We start from the raw sequence: 20177 nt of genomic DNA, 5'->3' as shown, positions 1-20177 counted from the left end.
ACGTCAGAGAATCTAATGACCCACCTAAATATGAAATGATAGGGAAACATAGGAAATTAAATACTTGGCTAAAATCTTTAATAATAATGATAATAATAATACAAACATTATCGTATAAACCATAGGGTATGATTTTTTTCCATTATTAATATTAATTATATTATTATTATTCTAAACTTAAGCCCATGATATAATTATATTATTATTATTATTATTATTGACCAGAGATAATAAACCTTAGCCTGTTATTTAATTCGATATTATTATTATTTTATTTATTTATTTTAAACAAGCTTTTACAAATAGGCATCAAGACATTCAACTTCAGACTTCAACAGCAACAACAAATCAGTGAAATAAAATAAAATAAAATACAATGACATTATGCATAAACAAAATTGTTGTAATTTCAATCTAAAAATATATATATATATATATATATATATATATATATATATATATATATATATATATATATATATATATAAAACTCTGCTTGAAATAATATTTAAAAAAAATAAACAAGCTGTATCTTGATAAATGTACCTTTGTGATTGAGTAGATTATTTCCATAATGATTATGCAGTTTTATATAGGACTATTCAGTAAACTCATTGTCTTTATTCACCATGATAATCCTCAAAAATATATGTTTACTTTCTATTCCATTGTAGAATGCACGTCAATTTAATTTTTAATCCATTCAAAATTTCATTCACGGGACGATTGTAAGAATCAATCACAGAGTGACGGATTCTATCGATTACATCTGAAATAGATTATAACGGGAAGTGTTCAATGCGCATGCGCTCTTTCTCCTCTCCCTTTCTGCCAAACTGTTGGCCATGGCTCCGATTGTGAGTACGAGCAAATTTCTGAAAAACGACAAATAAATCGTGTCACGCCCCTTGAGAAGCGCTAAAAACCTATACAGATTCAACCCGAACCATGCGACTTTAAAGTGGCTTCATTAACGAACGATGTTGTGCCTCAGTATTGTTTTTAAGAGCGATTGTTTATGGCAGGTTTGGAGCGAGGCTTGCTTGAGTGCAAGCACGTTGTAGCAATCACTGCAGTTAGCCGATTAGCATTTGTAAGAGCATAAGCAAATGATCTCTGCTGAGATATTGCATGTTTTTAAGTAATTCTTATATATGTTGACTAAAGTGATTATTGTATTCAACACAAGATTGTGTACCTTGTGTATGTTTGAAATCATGTATGTAACTTGGACAAGAGGTGATGACTGAGGTGAAATGTTAGGCTAATTTTACGTTTTCTTCACCGTTTAAAAATTGTGCATCAGTAAAAGTTACTTTGAGGTCCTTCGAGGACAAAAAAGTCCACGTCTAAAAACTGCCATAATATTAATATTATTTTCCAATTTCACTGACTTAGATTTTTTTTTAACCAACATCAGTCCAGATCATAGCTGCCAAATATTCATTCATTTTCAGGACTTTAACCCTTTAAATGCCAGTTTACTTACATAATGTCAATGTTGTAGTTTTTACACATACAAAACACACACTGACATCAATACCAACACCCAATTTTAGCTGCATCATTTATTCAGTTGTCCTGCAGTGCTCTATAATAAAGCAAACAGAAAATGGGGAACAAGTATGTAGTTGCTCCATAGGCTAAACATAAACAAAAATTGCACCATCTGGTGGAAATGTACATTATTAAGCCAGGGCTCTGGAATGTAAGCATAATGTAGAATTCATGATGTTACGCTTTAATGGCTCTGGGAGCAAATATTGCAGTTTTAACAGGTTTCAATGGGGACATTTTTGTCCTGAAGTTCCTGAGTGTAACTTTTTTGTGTACACAGTGTATTATAGATCAATTATAGGAACTGATGTTGAAATATCAAAATTCCCCCAAAGTACACCTTTTGCAAAATGTATGCAGTTGTCATTAACATCCAAAATGATCGAAGGTCGCACACATGTTAATAACTTAATTAGCTATTGCCATTAAATCTGTGCTACACTAGGTCATTGTGTGATCTGCTCCATTATTTTGAGCCACTTGTGACATTAAGTTCTATTCAATAAAGTAAAAACACAAAATCTCAGCTTTCAAAATGTTATCACTTCTATTGCTGGAATATTATAATTTACATTTTAGCTGAGACTTTGCTCTTTATAATTTATTGCATACAACTCTGGGTCAATGTCACTTTAAAAGAGGGGATGGTCTCACAATGTCAAATTCTTTCCGTTTTGATCTCAGGAACTTAAAGGCAATGGACTTTTAGTGTACTTTTTTCATGTAAATTTGTTTCCATTCAGCTGTTTTAACCTTGTGACTCCTTGTATGTGAGCACTAAATGGTATTAATTCCATGTGATGTATCTGATTGTGTGTGACAGAAAAAGCAGGTGACCAAGGGTGGGAGGAAGAAAAAGCAGGTCCTGAAATTCACCCTGGACTGCACCCACCCTGTGGAGGATGGCATCATGGATGCTGCCAACTTTGTAAGTGTACATGCTTGTTAATATGCTTAATGGTTTGGTTATGTACAGTTGAATGCATACATTTGTATATCCCTATTAAAATGTAAACAAGTACAATAGATACAAAAAATAGCTTTTCAAAAGCTAGCAGCTACGTAACAGATCTATGTATGAAAGAATTACAATCTACACATCATCCTTTGGGGTATTCCAGAATGCAGGTTAAGCATGAAACATCTGCAAGATTAAATAAATGGTTCTATAGTTAAAAAGAGTATCTCAGTTTTTCAGTTTCTTTCTTTAGAACCTTATAATAAATCTCTTAAAAGCACCAAAATAAAATTGGTTCTCCATCAAAACACTGAATACTATTACTTCAACTGATTATATTATTATTTTCATTTTTGTTTAAGTATTGTAAATCATTTAATAATATTTCATTCTTGTTTAAAATGAATCTATGCCATGTCAGCTCCTCACCTGCACAGGTGATAGTAAAGCGGTTTAAATAGCGCAGTTGTTGCTTCAGAAAATGATCAATTGTCCCGTATGCACTGTTCCATCTGTTTGCTCTGCGAGTATAAGATAAAACCTTTATCATCAGTTGTGCGCGCTGTCCTGACAAACGAGTGACCGGCAATGACTAAAACCAATGAAATGTAGAGCAAGCAAGTGTAGAGAAAGGCATCAAGGTGAGGGGGGAAGAAAAAATTATTAAATGAAAACATCAACATCTCCCAAACCACTGCCTCGTCATTATTTTCTTCTGTTTTCCCTCATTGTGTGCAAATCAGTGCAATTATGGGTGCGAGCTCATCTTTCATGTTGTTTGTCGCTTCTTATCATGAATAAACTCCCGTTGCTTGGTGCGTGGGTTTGTGAAATAATTTCGGGATCGTAGTTTCATTCGGGCACAAAGGGTCATGTGTTTGATACATCTGGTCTGCAAACATTCGTGTTTGTGCACTTGACTTTCGTGTATGCACTTAACTCGCATCTTTGTTTCCACATCTGTCTTTGCCGCGCACCACTGCTCTGCTGTGATTTAAACTGAACTCAGAATCGATTCTGATTCATTTGAGAATCGATTCAGAACCGTTTGAGTATGAATCACGATGCATCGCTGAAACTATTTTTTCCAAAAGATCTAGTCTGGCTTCATAGGCAACCAATTGGCCCAGTTGCTAGGCTGGGTAGAGTCACGTTGGGTTAACCTCCTCGTGGTCACTATAATGTGGTTTTTACTCTCGGTAGGGTGCGTGGTGAGTTGTGCGTGGATGCCGCGGAGAATAGCGTGAAATCTCCACAAGCGCTAGGTCTCCGCGATAACGCACTCAACAAACCACGTGAAAAGATGCGCGGATTGACTGCCTCAGACATGGAGGCAACTGAGATTGGACCTCCACCACCCAGATTGAGATGAGTCACTACACTACCACGTGGACCTATAGCGCATTGGGAATTGGACATTCCAAAATTGGGAAGAGAGGAAATGACGCGTCTCGTATCAAATCAATACTGGATGCAATTTGTCCCATATTCTGTCGAAATCGTTCCAAATCATTAATTAAGTAGGACATTTTTCACACTGTGGATAAGAGGGTTGTCTGTAAAGTCCACACATTGTGCTGAAACATGCTGCTGTAAAGGGTGTAGTAAGAGACCGTCTGAAAAGTCCACACTGGAATTTTGTATTGAAAAGCAGAAGGTTCAATATAAATGTTCAATTAGATGTAAAAAAATTACACAGATCACACAATGTATAAATACAATCACTGAGTCATAAAGACAAGAAGTACAAGTGAAGGGGTAATAATACATAATGTAAACTAAGATAATAATAATAATACGTTTTTTTTAATAACATTTTTTATAAGTCATGGATCAGACATGTTCTCAGCATATACAGGGTTCCTGCGGACACTTAAAAAGTCTTAAAATGTCTTAATTTCAGTTTTCCAAAATTTTAAGTCATAAAAAGTCTTTGTCTTAAGATACAACAAAAGTGTTAAGTATCATTTAAACAGGTCTTAAATTTGGGGATGGAATGTGATTATCAATCTTCAAAAGAATACAATCTAATTAAATAAATGCATGCGCTGCGGTCTTCAAAGTGAAAACCTGGCAATGTTGTATTTTCTCCAAGCTTGCGGGGACTTGTGAGTGTTTCCAGCTGTTGTAGAGCAGTTCACAATCATTAAGCCACATTGGAATTTTATGACAAGCGATCACTAATGATCAACTGTTGATGATGATGGTGTTGTGTTGATGAGATTAGACAATGTTTATGTTTAATTGTTTATACCTGATATAAGAAAGGATATACACTTTTTATGATTAATAACTCAAAGCATTTATTGCTAAAACTGTAAAGAATGTGGTATGGGGGACTTGGGTAGCTCAGCGAGTAGAGACGCTGTCTACCACCACTGGAGTCAGGAGTTCAAATTCAGGGTGTGCTGAGTGACTCCAGCCAGATCTTCTTAGCAACCAAATTGGCCCAGTTGCTAGGGAGGGTAGAGTCACATGGGGTAACCTCCTCGTGGTCACTATAATGTTGTTCGCTCTCGGTGGGGTGCGTGGATGCAGCAAATCCACCACACACACAATGTCTCCGCTGTAACTCGCTCAACAAGCCACGTGATAAGATGCACGGATTGACGGTCTCAGATGTGGAAGCAACTGAGATTTGTCCTCTGCCACCCGGATTGAGGCGAGTCACTACGCCACCTCTAGGACTTGTGCAATGGGAATTGGGAAGAAATAGAGGAGGGGGAAAAAATAATGTGGGAAGGGACCATCTGAAAACATGGCTAATTTCATGGACTAAAAATTTAATCTCACTATTTTTCACAATCCAATATTGGCAGGTGCATATGATCCTTCTCTAGATTACATTTTTAATCTGCCTTTCAATATAGACTTTTTACAGCTAACTCTTCAACAAGGAAGAGATTAGTTACTTTTCCCTAATGCTGAGCTCACGAACAGACACATGATCTTCAATTAAAATAAGATTATTGTAAGTACCAAGTTGCTGGAGGCTGATGGACCCACATGCGAATGCACTGCTATGGCCTTTTAGGGGACAAGACAACAAGCAAGTTTTAATGCTACACCAAATAACAAAAGAACATAATGGACATATAACTCCTATCACTGTCCACCTCTGTTACAGCAGAACTTCATCTTATAATGCACATGAATAATCACATGTTGCCTACTGAAAAACATTACATTAGATCTATGGAAAAGCATGACAACTGTGAGAGATCCTACAATTGACAAATGGTATATTAATAAAATGGCACCATTAGCAACTGTGGGAAATGGAAAATGATATGCTAATTTAAAGCAAGTTTTCAGAAACCCCAATATTAACAATGGTGCATCAAATGCTATTCAAAATAAAAGTGCATTAAATTAGCATAGCTAATACTGTGCTAAATTTAGCACAGTAAATGCTAAATACTAGCTAAATTAACATGAAAATTAAAATATAGTAAACCTAGCTATATAGCTATAAGCTACAGTGAAAACAAATACAATGGTCAACCTAATAAATGGTAATGTTGGCAAGAGGTGTCTAATAATAATGTTGAATTAAGCTTTTACAAGTGCAGTAAAACATAAGTTTAAAATTTCACACATTAATTCAGTATACTCTCCGTCACGCCAACTCAGTCCTAAACCAATACAGCTCCTATCGCTATTACGAGTGAAGATGAAATCATTCTCATTTGCAGTCATTAAAACATGTTCTTTTGTAACGTCTTATTTCCATGGTGACTCGTGGATTCGGCACTCTTTCGGCACCTTTCTGAGTTCCACGTGATCGCGCACAAACTCTTGAGTTTCAAACTCGCGGTTGAGTTTATGTTAAGGTAAGTTAACCTTGGATTTCTGGAATACCCCCCTGTTCAAAAGTTTACATCCCCTTGGTTCTTATTATACTGTGTTGCCTTCTTGCACATCAATGAATGTTTTCACCTTTTGTAATATTTTGTAATTGAGTCCCTCAATTGTCCCAAGAGTCAAAGCTGGATCTAAACCTCATATAGCCACTATTTCACCGCTCAGGACAAAACTGGGACTCAACTATAACAAATGAGACAAATTCAGTTATTTTGTGTTATTTTAAATAGCTTCATAAGAGCTGTACAAAATACACAAAAAAAAATACATGCAATTACGAGACACCTATAGTTACACCTAAATACGTAAAGGCAATAGTCTCAGCCTCAGAGAGCATGCCCACGACTGCCTGAAATGTATTGACTGGTCGTTTGATGCTTTTTGTCTGATGAGTATATTTACATGTCTCCCTAAAGGAGCAGTTCCTTCAGGAGCGCATCAAAGTAAATGGGAAAGCTGGTAATTTGGGTGGAGGCGTGGTCTCCATCGAAAGAAGCAAGAGCAAAATTACAGTGACATCAGAGGTCCCCTTCTCTAAGAGGTAGGTCTGATGTTAAAAATCCACTTTACATGTACTGCATTTTATAATAAATGACTACTTAAGGTGCATTTCTATGAAGCACACATGCACTTTAAGAAGTATGACAATTTGTGTAACAATTAATCATAATCGCGACAGCCCTGTTCAGTAACATAAGGTTTTAAAAAGTAATAGATACTGGAACTGAGAATTTCAATGCCGATTTAAACAGCCTTAAGATTGTCTACTGCTCTTACTATCAGAATACCCAATGCATTTCCATGTGAGAGCTGGTAAACTCCATTTGAGAGCTCATTTCTCACACTTTGCATGGTGTCACACAGTTTTTCTATAGAATATGGTCATGACCATATGAGCTTCTGTATTTTAATGCACTTTCATAAGAACATATGACATTCAAGGTGCATACGTATTTTATTTACGTTAAAGTTTTACTTCTAATGAATATTGCTTTTAAAACAGTAAACTTGTCTGAAGTGTAAACTGGCAACTTATGATTGCAGCAATGTTAAGGTGACAGGACCAGCTGAATACTACACAATAACCCCCTATTGTAAATTCATTATTGATGACATATATGCCTGTGAATAGGGTAGTTGTATAAAAGCATTGATATCCAGAAATGTTTCTTGTTTGGTGCTGCATCCACGCGTATACATGTCAACATAATATCCAGAACCGTAATTGTATCAGACAGTGAAACACAAACACAAAAATCAGACGATTTGTCATCCATTATATAGTGAAAATGCTAGCATGAAATATTGTTATTAGATATCGTCGCTGTTTGATGAAAAACGCGTAACTCAAACTAATTTTTCAAGGTCATGGAATAATCTTACAAAATGAATAGAAAATAACATTAGTCACCTTAAGCACCATAAATATAGATACACATCTTTTTTTGCGAACATGGACAGACATGTTTTTCTTATCATAAGTTTGAATGGCGCATGTTCAGTTATAGACTCAAGTCTAACTGTTCATGTTCCCAGAACTCAGTTGGTAGGTTATCGATTGATAGAGAATATATTTTGGGATATATTCTGAGCTTTCACTTACTATTTTAGATCTAAATCAATTTTATGACTAGGGTTTCTAGTCTGGTTGTTGAGTGGGCAATTTGGTTTTTCCAGGTCCAACGAATAAATCGCCTGTCAGAATTAGCTTTCATTCGCAGTTTTGCGAAGATGGAAATCTGGCAACCGTATATGGCTGTTTTCAAAGAACAAGAGGAGATATTTTACCTTGGTGGTGGTGTTATAGATGAGCAGACCAACTCTGGCTTCAAAACATAAGGGTGGGACATACGTGATTTTGGCCACTTCTCAAGGCCAATGGAGATGCTTGTTAAACAGATGGCCTGATTAAACATCATGATTAAACAAATGGTCATTTAGATGCACAATTCAAACAGTAGGAAGAGGGTTATTCAGCGCATTCCATCTATGGTAAAATCTCAAAATTGCCAAAAGTGGACATACACTGGCAGCCAAAAGTTTGGAATTATGTACAGATTTTGCTCTTATGGAAAGAAATTGGTACTTTTATTCACCAAATTGGCATTCAACTGATGCCAATTTTTTCTCATTAAAAAGTCCTCCACCTGCAGCAATGATGGCTTTGCAGATCCTTGGCATTCTAGCTGGCAGTTTGTCCATATACTCAGGTGACATTGTCGGGCACTTCTCACGCACCTTACAGTCTAGCTGATCCCACAAAAGCTCAATGTGGTTAAGATCCGTAACACTCTTTTCCAATTATCTGTTGTCCAATGTCTGTGTTTCTTTGCCCACTCGAACCTTTTCTTTTTGTTTTTCTGTTTCAAAAGTGGCTTTTTCTTTGCAATTCTTCCCATAAGGCCTCCTGAGTCTTCTCTTTACTGTTGTACATGAAACTGGTGTTGAGCGGGTAGAATTCAATGAAGCTCAAACTAGAGACTCTGATGTACTTATCCTCTTGTTTAGTTGTACATCTGGTCTTCCACATCTCTTTCTGTCCTTGTTAGAGACAGTTGTCCTTTGTCTTTGAAGACTATAGTTACACCTTTGTATGAAATCTTTAGTTGTTTGGCAATTTCAGGCATTGTATAGCCTTCATTCCTCAAAACAATGATTGACTGATGAGTTTCTAGAGAAAACTGTTTCTTTTTTGCCATTTTTGACCTAATATTGACTTTAAGACATGCCAGTCTATTGCATACTGTGGCAACTCAAAAACAAACACAAAGACAATGTTAAGATTAATTTAATGAACCAAATAGCTTTTAACTGTGTTTGATATAATGCGAAGTGATTTTCTTGTACCAAATTAGCAATGTAGCATGAATACTCAAGGATACGGTATTGGAGTGATGGCTGCTGGAAATGGGGCCTGTCAAGATAATGGTAATGCACTGTTTTAGTTTGTGAGTAGCTGTTAAAAAGAAAAAAAATACAGCTCAGTCAGTCACACTTGCACTATTCTTGACAGCATCACAACAATCTGGATGGGTGTTTATCTTTTATCCGTTTGGCAAAGTTGTTTACCTGCTTTAATGCTTGTATATGTTGTCTGGTAAGGTTGTTGAAGCTAATATTGCTTGTATAAATCGAACAATACTCATGTGTTAACCGGTCGTGACGTATCTACGTTGTCAGGGAGTTACTGTGACATGTTTCACAATATTTATAACTTCTGAAATTAACTGTTATAATGCATTTTTAAGCATATTATTTTCATGTTTAATAAAGTATATTTTATCCCCATCATTATTGAATCCTCATTTTATGTTTTTAGTTTACTGTGATATTGTGTATGATCGTAGACATTTTTAATATTACGGTTAACTTGCATTTCAACTGAGGCTGTACAATATAATATAAAAATTAGGGATTGGACCGGTACGATACCTGGATCGGTATTGTCTCCAATACTAATGTTTTTAGACAGATCGGGTATCGGCCCGATGAGCCCGATCCAAATCCGATACCGTGTGTCAGTCATGTTTGTTACTGTGAAACTCCAAAAATGACATAAAAGAACCATCAAAACACCATTAAAGCAGTTCATATGACTCGTGCATTTTATTCTAAGCCACTTGAAAACATGCGATAGCTCTGTTAACCACAAAAGGCTGTGTTTAAGAAAATATTAAAACGCACGCGCAGCACCAGTGTGTTAGTGAATGCTGCAGCTCTGTTGAAAAACACACTCGTGGCTGTTTTTAGCCTTCATGAGCGCTATTCACAAACCACAACTCGAGTGTAGATGCTCAATAGTTCGGTTCACTTTTAATATGCATTTAGAAGGGCATCAGATATGCATTTTACCAGAATTTGAACAAGAAGTGAATTAAACTACTGTGAACTTGCCTACAAATGGCGCTTTTCACTGCACGGTACAACTCGACTTTGCTCGCTTTTTGGGTGTTTTCCACTGTGGATACCACCTGGTACTTTTTTTAGTACCACCTTGGTCAAGGTTCCAAGTGAGCTGTGTTGACAAAACCTTGCAGATCTCTGATTGGTCAGAGAGAATCGTCACTACCACGTCACTGGATTTGCGGCACGGGACATCAACCCGCTAGTTTTAAAGTTAGCTACAGCGATAGCAGTGTCATTTGTAAATGCTACTTTTGAATTGTAAAAAGAAATGTCTGTGTACAAAACCACGCCGTGGTCAATAAACAAGGTGCAGACGTTCCTCTCGTTTGCGACGAATGACACGACGCAAAACTAAAAAGTCTTTCATTAATTGTCTGAGCTGTTGGCCGCACACGGCTACCACCGGACTTACCAACAGTGTAGTGAATAGTATAAAACAAAACAAAAACGTGACTACAGAACCATCAAGGAGAAGTGGTTTGACCAAAATCTAGACCGGCGAGCAATGGAAGGGAGAGTGCCCTGGACTAAGCCGCGGCTGGAGTCCACGATGGAGGATGGTACGTTAACTCTATGCTCTGCTTGAAGCTTCACTTTATTTAGTTGACCAGCTTCTGGAAAGCTTGCTTCTAAAACAACCAGGCCAATTTAACTGTTACGTTTGTGTAAAATCACCATTAGGGCTGGGATAAACGATTATTTTTTAAACGATTAATCTAGCGATTTATTTTTTCGATGCATCGATTAATCTAACGATTCATTTTTTCAGTCCGATTCGATTTCGATTTGATTAATCGACTTGTGACAACACCGGTAATACCGGTTTCATCGGGGGTGGGGGTGTATAAAAAAAAAAAAAAAAAAAACATTTGCCGGGAGTTTGATTGACTGGCGATCTGATCAATCAATCATAATACGCCATTTTTGTCCGACAAAGTAGTCAGGAGAGAGAAGATTAACGTCGGTGGATTTTGAATAATGGATTGTAGGCTACCGTACTGACGTCTTTCCGCGGTTAAAACAACAGTCCTTCTGATGTAGGCTACATTCATGTTTAGCCTATTTGATGCTATAAATTAACCAAGGAAAAGATAATCGGTTCACGAGCAGCTTTAACTGAGGCAATCTGTCACGACACATTAAAGAGCCACAAAATAGTAGGCCTATTTATGGTTTAATTTTCTTTGAATGACCAAATTTGAAAGTTGAGACTTTATTAAATGTTACCTGCTTGGTCCTGTCTGTCAGCGCGTTGTCAGTGTCCTCTATGTATTTTTCACGACATTCATAGCTATAAGCGCATTATTAATAGCTATAAGCGAAAACTTTAGGTGTCAACAACGTATTATAGCCTACTCCAACATCGAGTGCAAAGTGGGGAGTTGAAAAAAAACTTACGGTGCTCTGTCATCTGCTGCTGCTCCCGGGTGGCGCCTCTTCAGATGCTGGTGCATTGCCGTGGTGCTAGAATGGAAGGCCATCTCCATTTTGCAAAGACGACATATTCCCATACTTTAGAGGAACGAGTGCATGCCGCCTTGCACTTCTGATAGTCTGAGGAGCTACTCGTGTTGCTACTACTCGCCGGCGCCGCCATCTTTGTTTTGAGTCCGACGAATCGACGCGCATATTTTGCGTCGACGAGTTGTCCCAGCCCTAATCACCATGCAACAACTGCTTCATACAGCACAATTACGTAGTAGCTAACAGCTAGTGGGTGTGTTTTTGTTTATTGTTGTCACTTTTAAGATGATGTCATGGCAGTAGAGGTGGCACATCTATGGCGATCAGCCTATAATCCCTCCCATGTTGAGGCGGCACTAAACAGCAGTGGAAAAGCAAGCTCAGAAAAGTAAAGCGAGTCGAACTATATCGTGCAGTGGAAAAGTGCCAAAACAGACACATACAGGACTTCCTGGTGTTCAGAATGTCAAAATAAAAGCCAGAGAGTTTTAAAGTTAAAGGTGCATAATTGAGATTTATTACTGTTGTATATAAAATTGTAAAAGTCAATAATAATAGTAATAATAATATAATAATGTATTATTATCAGCCACCCTTCTCTCTGGATATAGGCATCAGCCATTAAAAACCCCATATTGGTCGACCACTATTGATTACGTGTGATTTCTGTGAATTTATGCAGTACCTTGATTGTCAACAGAGACGTCTCATAGCAACCAAACTGATAAACGATGCTGCGATGTTCTACAGGTTTATGATAATCACAAGAAAGTTTAATTTGCCTCTTAGTTTCTGCAAAAGTTTGCTGAACAGGTTCTATTATAATGTAATGTAGAAACTGACTCATGTATATTATTTAATAAGGGAAAGGTTTATCATTAACGGTAAATCTCCCATGGTGCTGACATGTTTGCATGACATCACACACCTGCATCACGGCTGAAGATTTCCGCATGAATTTCCAAGTTTCAATTCAGATATAAAGTGCCATTCCATTGCAATTTTCCCTGTAGGAAGATTGAAATTCAGAGTTAAATTGGAGGCAGCATAAATCTTCACAGCAACACAAACTCCATCAGAGTGCAGCGTGACTTACTGTCCGGGGCAGAGACAGCGCTCCTACACTCTAGAAGCGCGAACACACACAGCGATATCTTTCAAACACCTGAACGTAGGGTCTTCAAAATTATTTTCTAATTAACATGGTTTTAAAATCGCAATGGTTAGGGCGTCTTCAGTCACACCAACCGCGGTTTGCAGAAACACAGTTCAGAAACAGTGGTGCATGTTTACTAAGCTTATTACTGTAACCTGAATGTAAAGAGCAGAGACGCATGTTCTTATCATTGTTTTTTTAATTGGCCATCGAGTCTTTACCTCATGACAAAATATGAGACATAACATTTTGATTATCCCAACTTTTGTACTTATTGTAACAGGCTACTTTGTAACAGCCTAGAATAATGAATAAGCGACACACTGGAACAATGAGACGCAATACAGCAGCCAAAGACGTCACGTATCATATACATGTACGTATCACATATGCTGCCTTCAAAAATCGATCAGATGAAGGTATCTCAGTAGAAAGAATGTGATGTAAACATTGGATTCGGACATGCCTTGATCCTTTTCTACCTCCATGTACAGCCGAAAGCAGCATTTTTCTGGTTTCGGATGCAGCCTCTGCATCCACGTGGACTGATGGCTTGTGCGCTGCTTCTCACAGAGGTTCCATCTAACCAGCCAGTAACATTTGCGCTGTGTTGCTTAAAGCGATTTCCGATTTTGTGTGCGATGTGCATCAGACCGTTAGAGCACAGACTGTGGGCGGTCCATGGGCTTGCCGTCTGAGACTAAGGCTGTTCACACAGGCAGAAAAAAAATAAAACATTTTGGGCCTATCTGACACGCATCCATTTTGTTTACTTATTTATTTTTGTATTCTAAGAATATATATGCCCTAACAAGCAAGATCTGATGGGAGCACCCTTTACAGAACAGAGTACTACTAATTTACTGAACTGTCTTTTCACTTGACATGATTACATTGTTGCATTTAAAAAGAATATGTAATAAGTCACTTGAGTAATTTCAGATTGCTATAATATGTAACACAACAAACTAAAGCTTTTATTTTGTCTGCAGATACCTAAAGTACCTCACCAAGAAGTACCTCAAGAAGAACAACCTGCGTGACTGGCTGCGTGTGGTAGCGAACACCAAGGAGAGTTATGAACTGCGCTACTTCCAGATCAACCAGGATGAGGAGGAGGAAGATGATGAAGATTAAATCCATGCCACTCTTTTGTAAATTCAATAAAATTTACAAAAGAAGTCAATTTCTGCTTTTTTCTGGGTCAACTGTTTGAGCAAGTAAATGAAAGAGCTTTTCTTTTCTATTTGTTTATCTACTGAGCAACAAAAGTCAGTTTATTCCTATTACTGCAGAAAAAGCTAAATGGTCCAATCTAATACCAGTAAGACTGGAACAAAAGTTTCCATAGCAACTGTAAAGTAGGGTTGTGCCGATGGACGATATCATCGTCCATCGTGATGGCTGACCAACATCACGATGTCGAGCCACCATCGTGATGCCACGCCCTCTTTTGCGAGTCTTGTTAGTGTGACTCACTAATCCTAGTCTCTTAGTTAACCTAAAAACTTTGCAGGGATTGCTCTGTAAATTAAATTGAGAATATAACTAATGCATATATGCTATTTTAAATACTGTAGTATACGCCAGAGACGTGACGTGTTAGTCTGTGAAAATACCGTGTCAGGCAGGCTACACAAATATTGATCTAGACATTGTTAGCTTCTTGTCTTTTCTTACATGTCTTACACTGTACATTTAGATTAAAATATTTTATGTTGTAGGCTACAAGAAAATAGCCTTTATTAATTAATTATTAGTAATTGTAGTGTCTCAGAAAATCTTGCTCATTGTCACATAGCTCTTGTATACACTGAAGCGGCAGTTTAAGATAAACCCAGACCAGCGAACGTCAAATAACTTTTGTCTGGTTAATACTTTTAAAGAAAAATGTCCTTGGCCATAAATCCATAATGTCAAATCAAATGAAAGAAACAAGGTGAATATGAATAACACACATTTATTGAAACATAGAAGAACAACAAATAAAGAACAAGAAAACGGAACAACACTCAGACCGAAACTCGGCATTAACATTTCACTTATAATTAGCAGCACAATTAACTTCAACACAGGCTACAAAATAAATTATGTTATTGAAATATTGTAAAGTGGTCATATGAACTACACAAATGAACGCTTAAAAAATTATATGCAAAATCGAATAGCTCCGCAACGGATGGCGAAAAAATGCGTAAAGAAGTCTAATATCTTTCACCATAGACCATGTTTAAATTTCGATGTTTCTGGCCAGAAATACCAACATATTCACTTTATCTGGTTTTAATAAGCTGCGGATTGGAGTAACTACACTACCCGCTGTGCTGAAGACCCGCTCTGATGGAGTACTGGTAGCACATATGCGCAGATATTTCCGTGCTAATCTTGCAATGAACGGAAACATTTTGTCGTCCTCTTTCCCATCAATGGCCATTTCCTGCAGGTACATGGTCATTTCTGCCTCGACCTTTTGCTCATCAGTGAGCGTGGCTGTGGCTGCTCTCTTCGCGAGAAGGCTGCCCAAAGACGACTTTTTTTTCTTAGGCGCAATATATTAAAAAGCCCGGATGAGTAGGCTACTAATTAGTTGGGCTAGTAAAATAATGAAATTATAGTTTTTCAGTAGAAAAAAAAATATCTATGTAAAGAGATATATTAAAATAAAAAGTGCTTAAAAGTGCACAACTCTTCTTAAGTGGAAGAACTATTTTTCCCCCTTACGTGCAACCTATTGGAAAGCGCGGATGAGTCGGTTGGGATAGTAAAATAACGAAATTATAGTTTTTAAGTGGAAAATAGTATTTATGTAAAGAGATATATTAAAATAAAAAGTGCACAACTCTTCTTAAGTGAAAGCTAAAAAAAAATGCTTCACGTGTCGTGCAACCTACTGATAAAGCGCCGACGAGTCATTAGTTGGGTTAGTAAAATAACGAAATTATAATTTGTCATATCATTTTTGAAAATTATATGAAATTATATAACCCCACCCCCCGACGATATCATCGTCCATCGCGATGTTTTACTGTCAACATCGTCAACTGCCAATTTAGGGGATATCGCCCAACCCTACTGTAAAGTTCACTCTCACTTACAGGGTTCAATAAGTTTATTTAGAGGTGAAAAACTTGTGCAATGTCTGTATGGTTGTTAATGTAAATTTTAGCTCTGGGTGTTCTTGAAGCTCCTCTTAAATGTCTTTGTCTCACGTGATCTTGGAGCGTGTCACTCGCATATCCTTGGCAACGGCTCGTTATTTGCATGTTGGCCTGAAGTAGAGGTTCACAAGCTATGTTTTTTAATGCAGATGGATAAAAAAAATCTGTGTAACCAGAAACTATTTATCTGAGATGGGCCACTTCTATTAAAATTAATAGGAGAAATTGGAACACCCAACCAAGAGGCTCTAGCTCCCAATGGTCTACGGATGTAGAAAGGAAGAACTGCTTTATAGGTAAAAGAACCAATCACCTTTTAGATACAGTGTTAGTACAAAGCCTTGAATGTTGGAAAATGCTTGATTTCACAGTTACATTTTCAAGGTTTGAAATGTGTTTAAATTTTTTATGTTCCTTGAAAATTTTTTATTTTTCCTTAGGTTGACTTATAAAAATTTCCCAATTTTTTTTTTATTTAAAATGGATATAAGGCTAAACAGTGTTATGTATGTGGTGTCTCGTGAATGCTTGAGTGCACGTGTGGTGCTCCGCATCTTTCTTGATGTTTATGTGCGCACACATAAGTACTGTACGTCTCCATGTGGTGGATCGGTACTTAAAACATTATACCTGCATCTTCTTCCATCAACGTGCCAGGGTGCCATTTCAATGCATAAAATATGGCTTTGCCCAAGAAAGATCAACTACAAAGAATTCATGTGTCTACAGCTGAAGTCATAAGTTTACATTCAGTGCATCCGGAAAGTATTCACAGCGCTTCACTTTTACCACATTTTGTTATGTTACAGCCTTATTCCAAAATGGATTAAATTAATTATTTTCCTCAATATTCTACAAACAGTACCCCATAATGGGAACGTGGAAGAAGTTTGTTTGAAATCTTTGCAATAAAAAAAAATAAAAAATGAAAATCACATGTACATAAGTATTCACAGCCTATGCTCAATACTTTGTTGAAGCATTTTTGGCACCAATTACAGACTCATGTCTTTTTGAGTATGATGCTACAAGCTTGACACGCCTACTTTTGGGCAGTTTCTCCCATTCATCCAGGTTTGGATGGGGAGTGTCGGTGCACAGCCATTTTCAGATCTCTAGAGATGTTCAATCGAGTTCAAGTCTGGGCTCGGCTGGGCCACTCAAGGGCATTCACAGAGTTGTCCCGTAGCCACTCCTTTGTTATCTTGCCTGTGTGCTTAGGGTCGTTGTCCTGTTGGAAGATGAACCTTCGCCCCAGTCTGAGGTCCAGAGTGCTCTGGAGCAGGTTTTCATCATGGATGTCTCTGTACATTGCTGCATTCATCTTTCCCTCGATCCTGACTAGTCTCCCAGTTCCTGCCGCTGAAAAACATCCCCACAGCATGATGCTGCCACCACCATGCTTCACTGTAGGGATGGTATTGGCCAGGTGATGAGCAGTGCCTGGTTTCCCTCCAGACATGACGCTTGGCCATTCAGGCCAAAGAGTTCAATCATCAAACCAGATAATTTGGTTTCTCATGATCTGAGAGTCCTTTAGGTGCCTTTTGGCAAACTCCAGATGGGCTTTCATGTGCCTTTTACTGAGGAGTGGCTTCTGTCTGGCTACTCTACCATACAGGCCTGATTGGTGGAGTGCTGCAGAGATGGTTGTTCTTCTGGAATGTTCTCCTCTCTCCACAGAGAAACACTGGAGCTCTGTCATAGTGACCATTGTGTTCTTGGTCTCCTCCCTGACTAAGGCCCTTCTCCCCTGATCGCTCAGTTTGGCCAGGCGGACAGCTCTTGGAAGAGTCCTGGTGGTTCCAAACTTCTTTCATTTACGGATAATGGAGGCCACTGTGCTCATTGGGACCTTCAATGCTGCAGAAATTTTTCTGTACCCTTCCCCAGATCTGTGCCTCGATACAATCCTGTCTCAGAGGTCTACAGACAATTCCTTGGACTTCATGGCTTGGTTTGTGCTCTGACATGCACTGTTAACTATGGAACCTTATGTAGACAGGTGTGTGCCTTTCCTAATCATGTCTAATCAACTGAATTTACCAATCAAGTTGTAGAAACATCTCAGAGAGCTCAATTTTGAATGTCATGGCAAAGGCTGTGAATACTTATGTACTTGTGATTTTTGTTTTGTTTTTTATTTTTAATAAATTTGCAAAGATTTCAAACAAACTTCTTTCACGTTGTCATTATGGGGTATTGTTTGTAGAATTTTGAGGAAAATAATGAATTTAATCCATTTTGGAATAATTATATAACATAAAATGTGGAAAAAGGGAAGTGCTGTGAATACTTTCCAGATGCACTATACACCTTAGTCAAATACATTTAAACTCCGTTTTTCCACAATTCCTGACATGAATCGTAGAAAACTTTCTCTGTCTTACATCAGTTATGACTTTATTTTAAGAATGTGAAATGTCAGAATCATAGAGAGAATAGTTTTTTTCTGCTTTTATTTCTTTCATCACATTCCCAGTGGGTCAGATGTTTACAAGTTTAGTATTTGGTAGCATTGCCTTTAAATTGTTTAACTTGTGTCAAATTATTTTGGGTTGCCTTCCACAAGCTTCTCCCAATAAATTGCTGGAATTTTGTCCCATTCCTCCAGACAGAACTGGTGTAACTGAGTTAGGTTTGTTGGCCTCTTTGCTCGCACACGCTTTTTCAGTTCTGCCCACAAATTTTCTATCGGATTGAGCTCAGGGCTTTGTGATGGCCACTCCAATACCTTGACTTTGTTGTCCTTAAGCCATTTTGCCATAACTTTGGGGGTATGCTTGGTTAGGGTCATTGTCCATTTGGAAGACCCATTTGCAACCAAGCTTTAACTTCATGGCTGATGCCTTGAGATGTTGCTTCAATATACCCACATTTCCCTTCCTCATGATGCCATCTATTTTGTGAAGTCCACCAGTCCCTCCTGCAGCAAAACACCCCCACAACATGATGCTGTCACCCCCATGCCTCATGGTTGGGATGGTGTTCTTCAGCAATGATGGTCATTATGGCCAAACAGTAAAATGTTTGTTTCATTAGACCAGAGTACATTGGCAAACTGTAGTCTTTTTTATGGTGGTTTTGGAGCTGTGGGTTCTTCCTTGCTGAGCAGCCTTTCAGGTTATGTCGATATAGGACTCATTTTACTGTGGATATATATACTTGTCTACCTGTTTCCTCCAGCATCTTCACAAGGTCCTTTGATGTTGTTCTGGGCTTGATTTGCATTTTTTGCACCATACTACGTTCATCTCTAGGAGTCGAAATGCGTCTCCTTCCTGAGGTGAATGATGGCTGCATGGCCCTATAGTGTGTATACTTGTATACTATTTTTTGTACAGATGAACGTGGTATCTTCGGGAGTTTGGAAATTGCTCCCAAGGATGAACCACACTTGTGGAGGTCCACAATGTTTTATCTGAGGTCTTGACTGATTTTTATTGATTTTCCCATGATGTTAAGCAAAGAGGCACCGAGTTTGAAGGTAAGCCTTGAAATACATCCACAGGTACACCTCAAATTCAGTACTACACCTATCAGAAGCTATTTGGCTTATTGTCTAAAGGCTTGACATCATTTTCTGGAATTTTCCAAGCTGCTTAAAAGCGCATTTAAATTAACGTCAACTTTTGACCCACTGTAGTTGTGATATTGTCAATTAAAAGTGAAACAATCTGTTTGTAAATAATTGTTGGAAAAATTACTCAAAAGATAATTTGCCAACAAGTTTGTTAATATTAAATCAGTGGATTGGATAAAAAAAAAATCAAGTTTTAATGAAGTCAACATAAGTGTATGTAAACTTCTGACTTCAACTGTAAGTGTGCAAAAAATACATCATTGGATGTTTGCACTTTTCAGCCCTCGTGGGACATTCTGAAGGTAAATACTGAGAAAATTGCAATATGGCCCAGTGCGATTTATTAAACCTCCCAAATGGCTGCAATTAATTTAAATCTAAGGCCTTGTTGAATGTGTGCTCCAGCTTTGCTGTACAATTATTCCTTTACATAATGTAGCTGTTAGAACAGCTGAAAACACTTTATCATTTTCAATTTCATATTCTTTAAATCAGTCTTATTATTGCAGTCACGTCTTATAATGCTTTGGG

At 37.7% G+C, this 20177-nt stretch overlaps 1 protein-coding gene across 1 annotated transcript; it reads left to right on the top strand.

Moving 5' to 3' along the window:
• The first annotated feature begins 801 nt into the window (after positions 1 to 801).
• On the top strand, positions 802 to 14091 carry LOC127632514 (60S ribosomal protein L22). Its single transcript, XM_052111130.1, has 4 exons — positions 802 to 857; positions 2381 to 2485; positions 6796 to 6920; positions 13898 to 14091. Exons 1-4 carry the CDS (start codon positions 846 to 848, stop codon positions 14040 to 14042), a joined length of 387 nt encoding a protein of 128 aa, XP_051967090.1. The 5' UTR covers positions 802 to 845; the 3' UTR covers positions 14043 to 14091.
• The last annotated feature ends 6086 nt before the right edge of the window (positions 14092 to 20177 follow it).

Source organism: Xyrauchen texanus, chromosome 39, assembly GCF_025860055.1.
Source record: "Xyrauchen texanus isolate HMW12.3.18 chromosome 39, RBS_HiC_50CHRs, whole genome shotgun sequence".
Taxonomy (NCBI): domain Eukaryota; kingdom Metazoa; phylum Chordata; class Actinopteri; order Cypriniformes; family Catostomidae; genus Xyrauchen; species Xyrauchen texanus.
The sequence above is the reverse complement of the archived record's forward strand: the minus strand, read 5'-3'. Positions and strand labels throughout refer to the sequence as shown.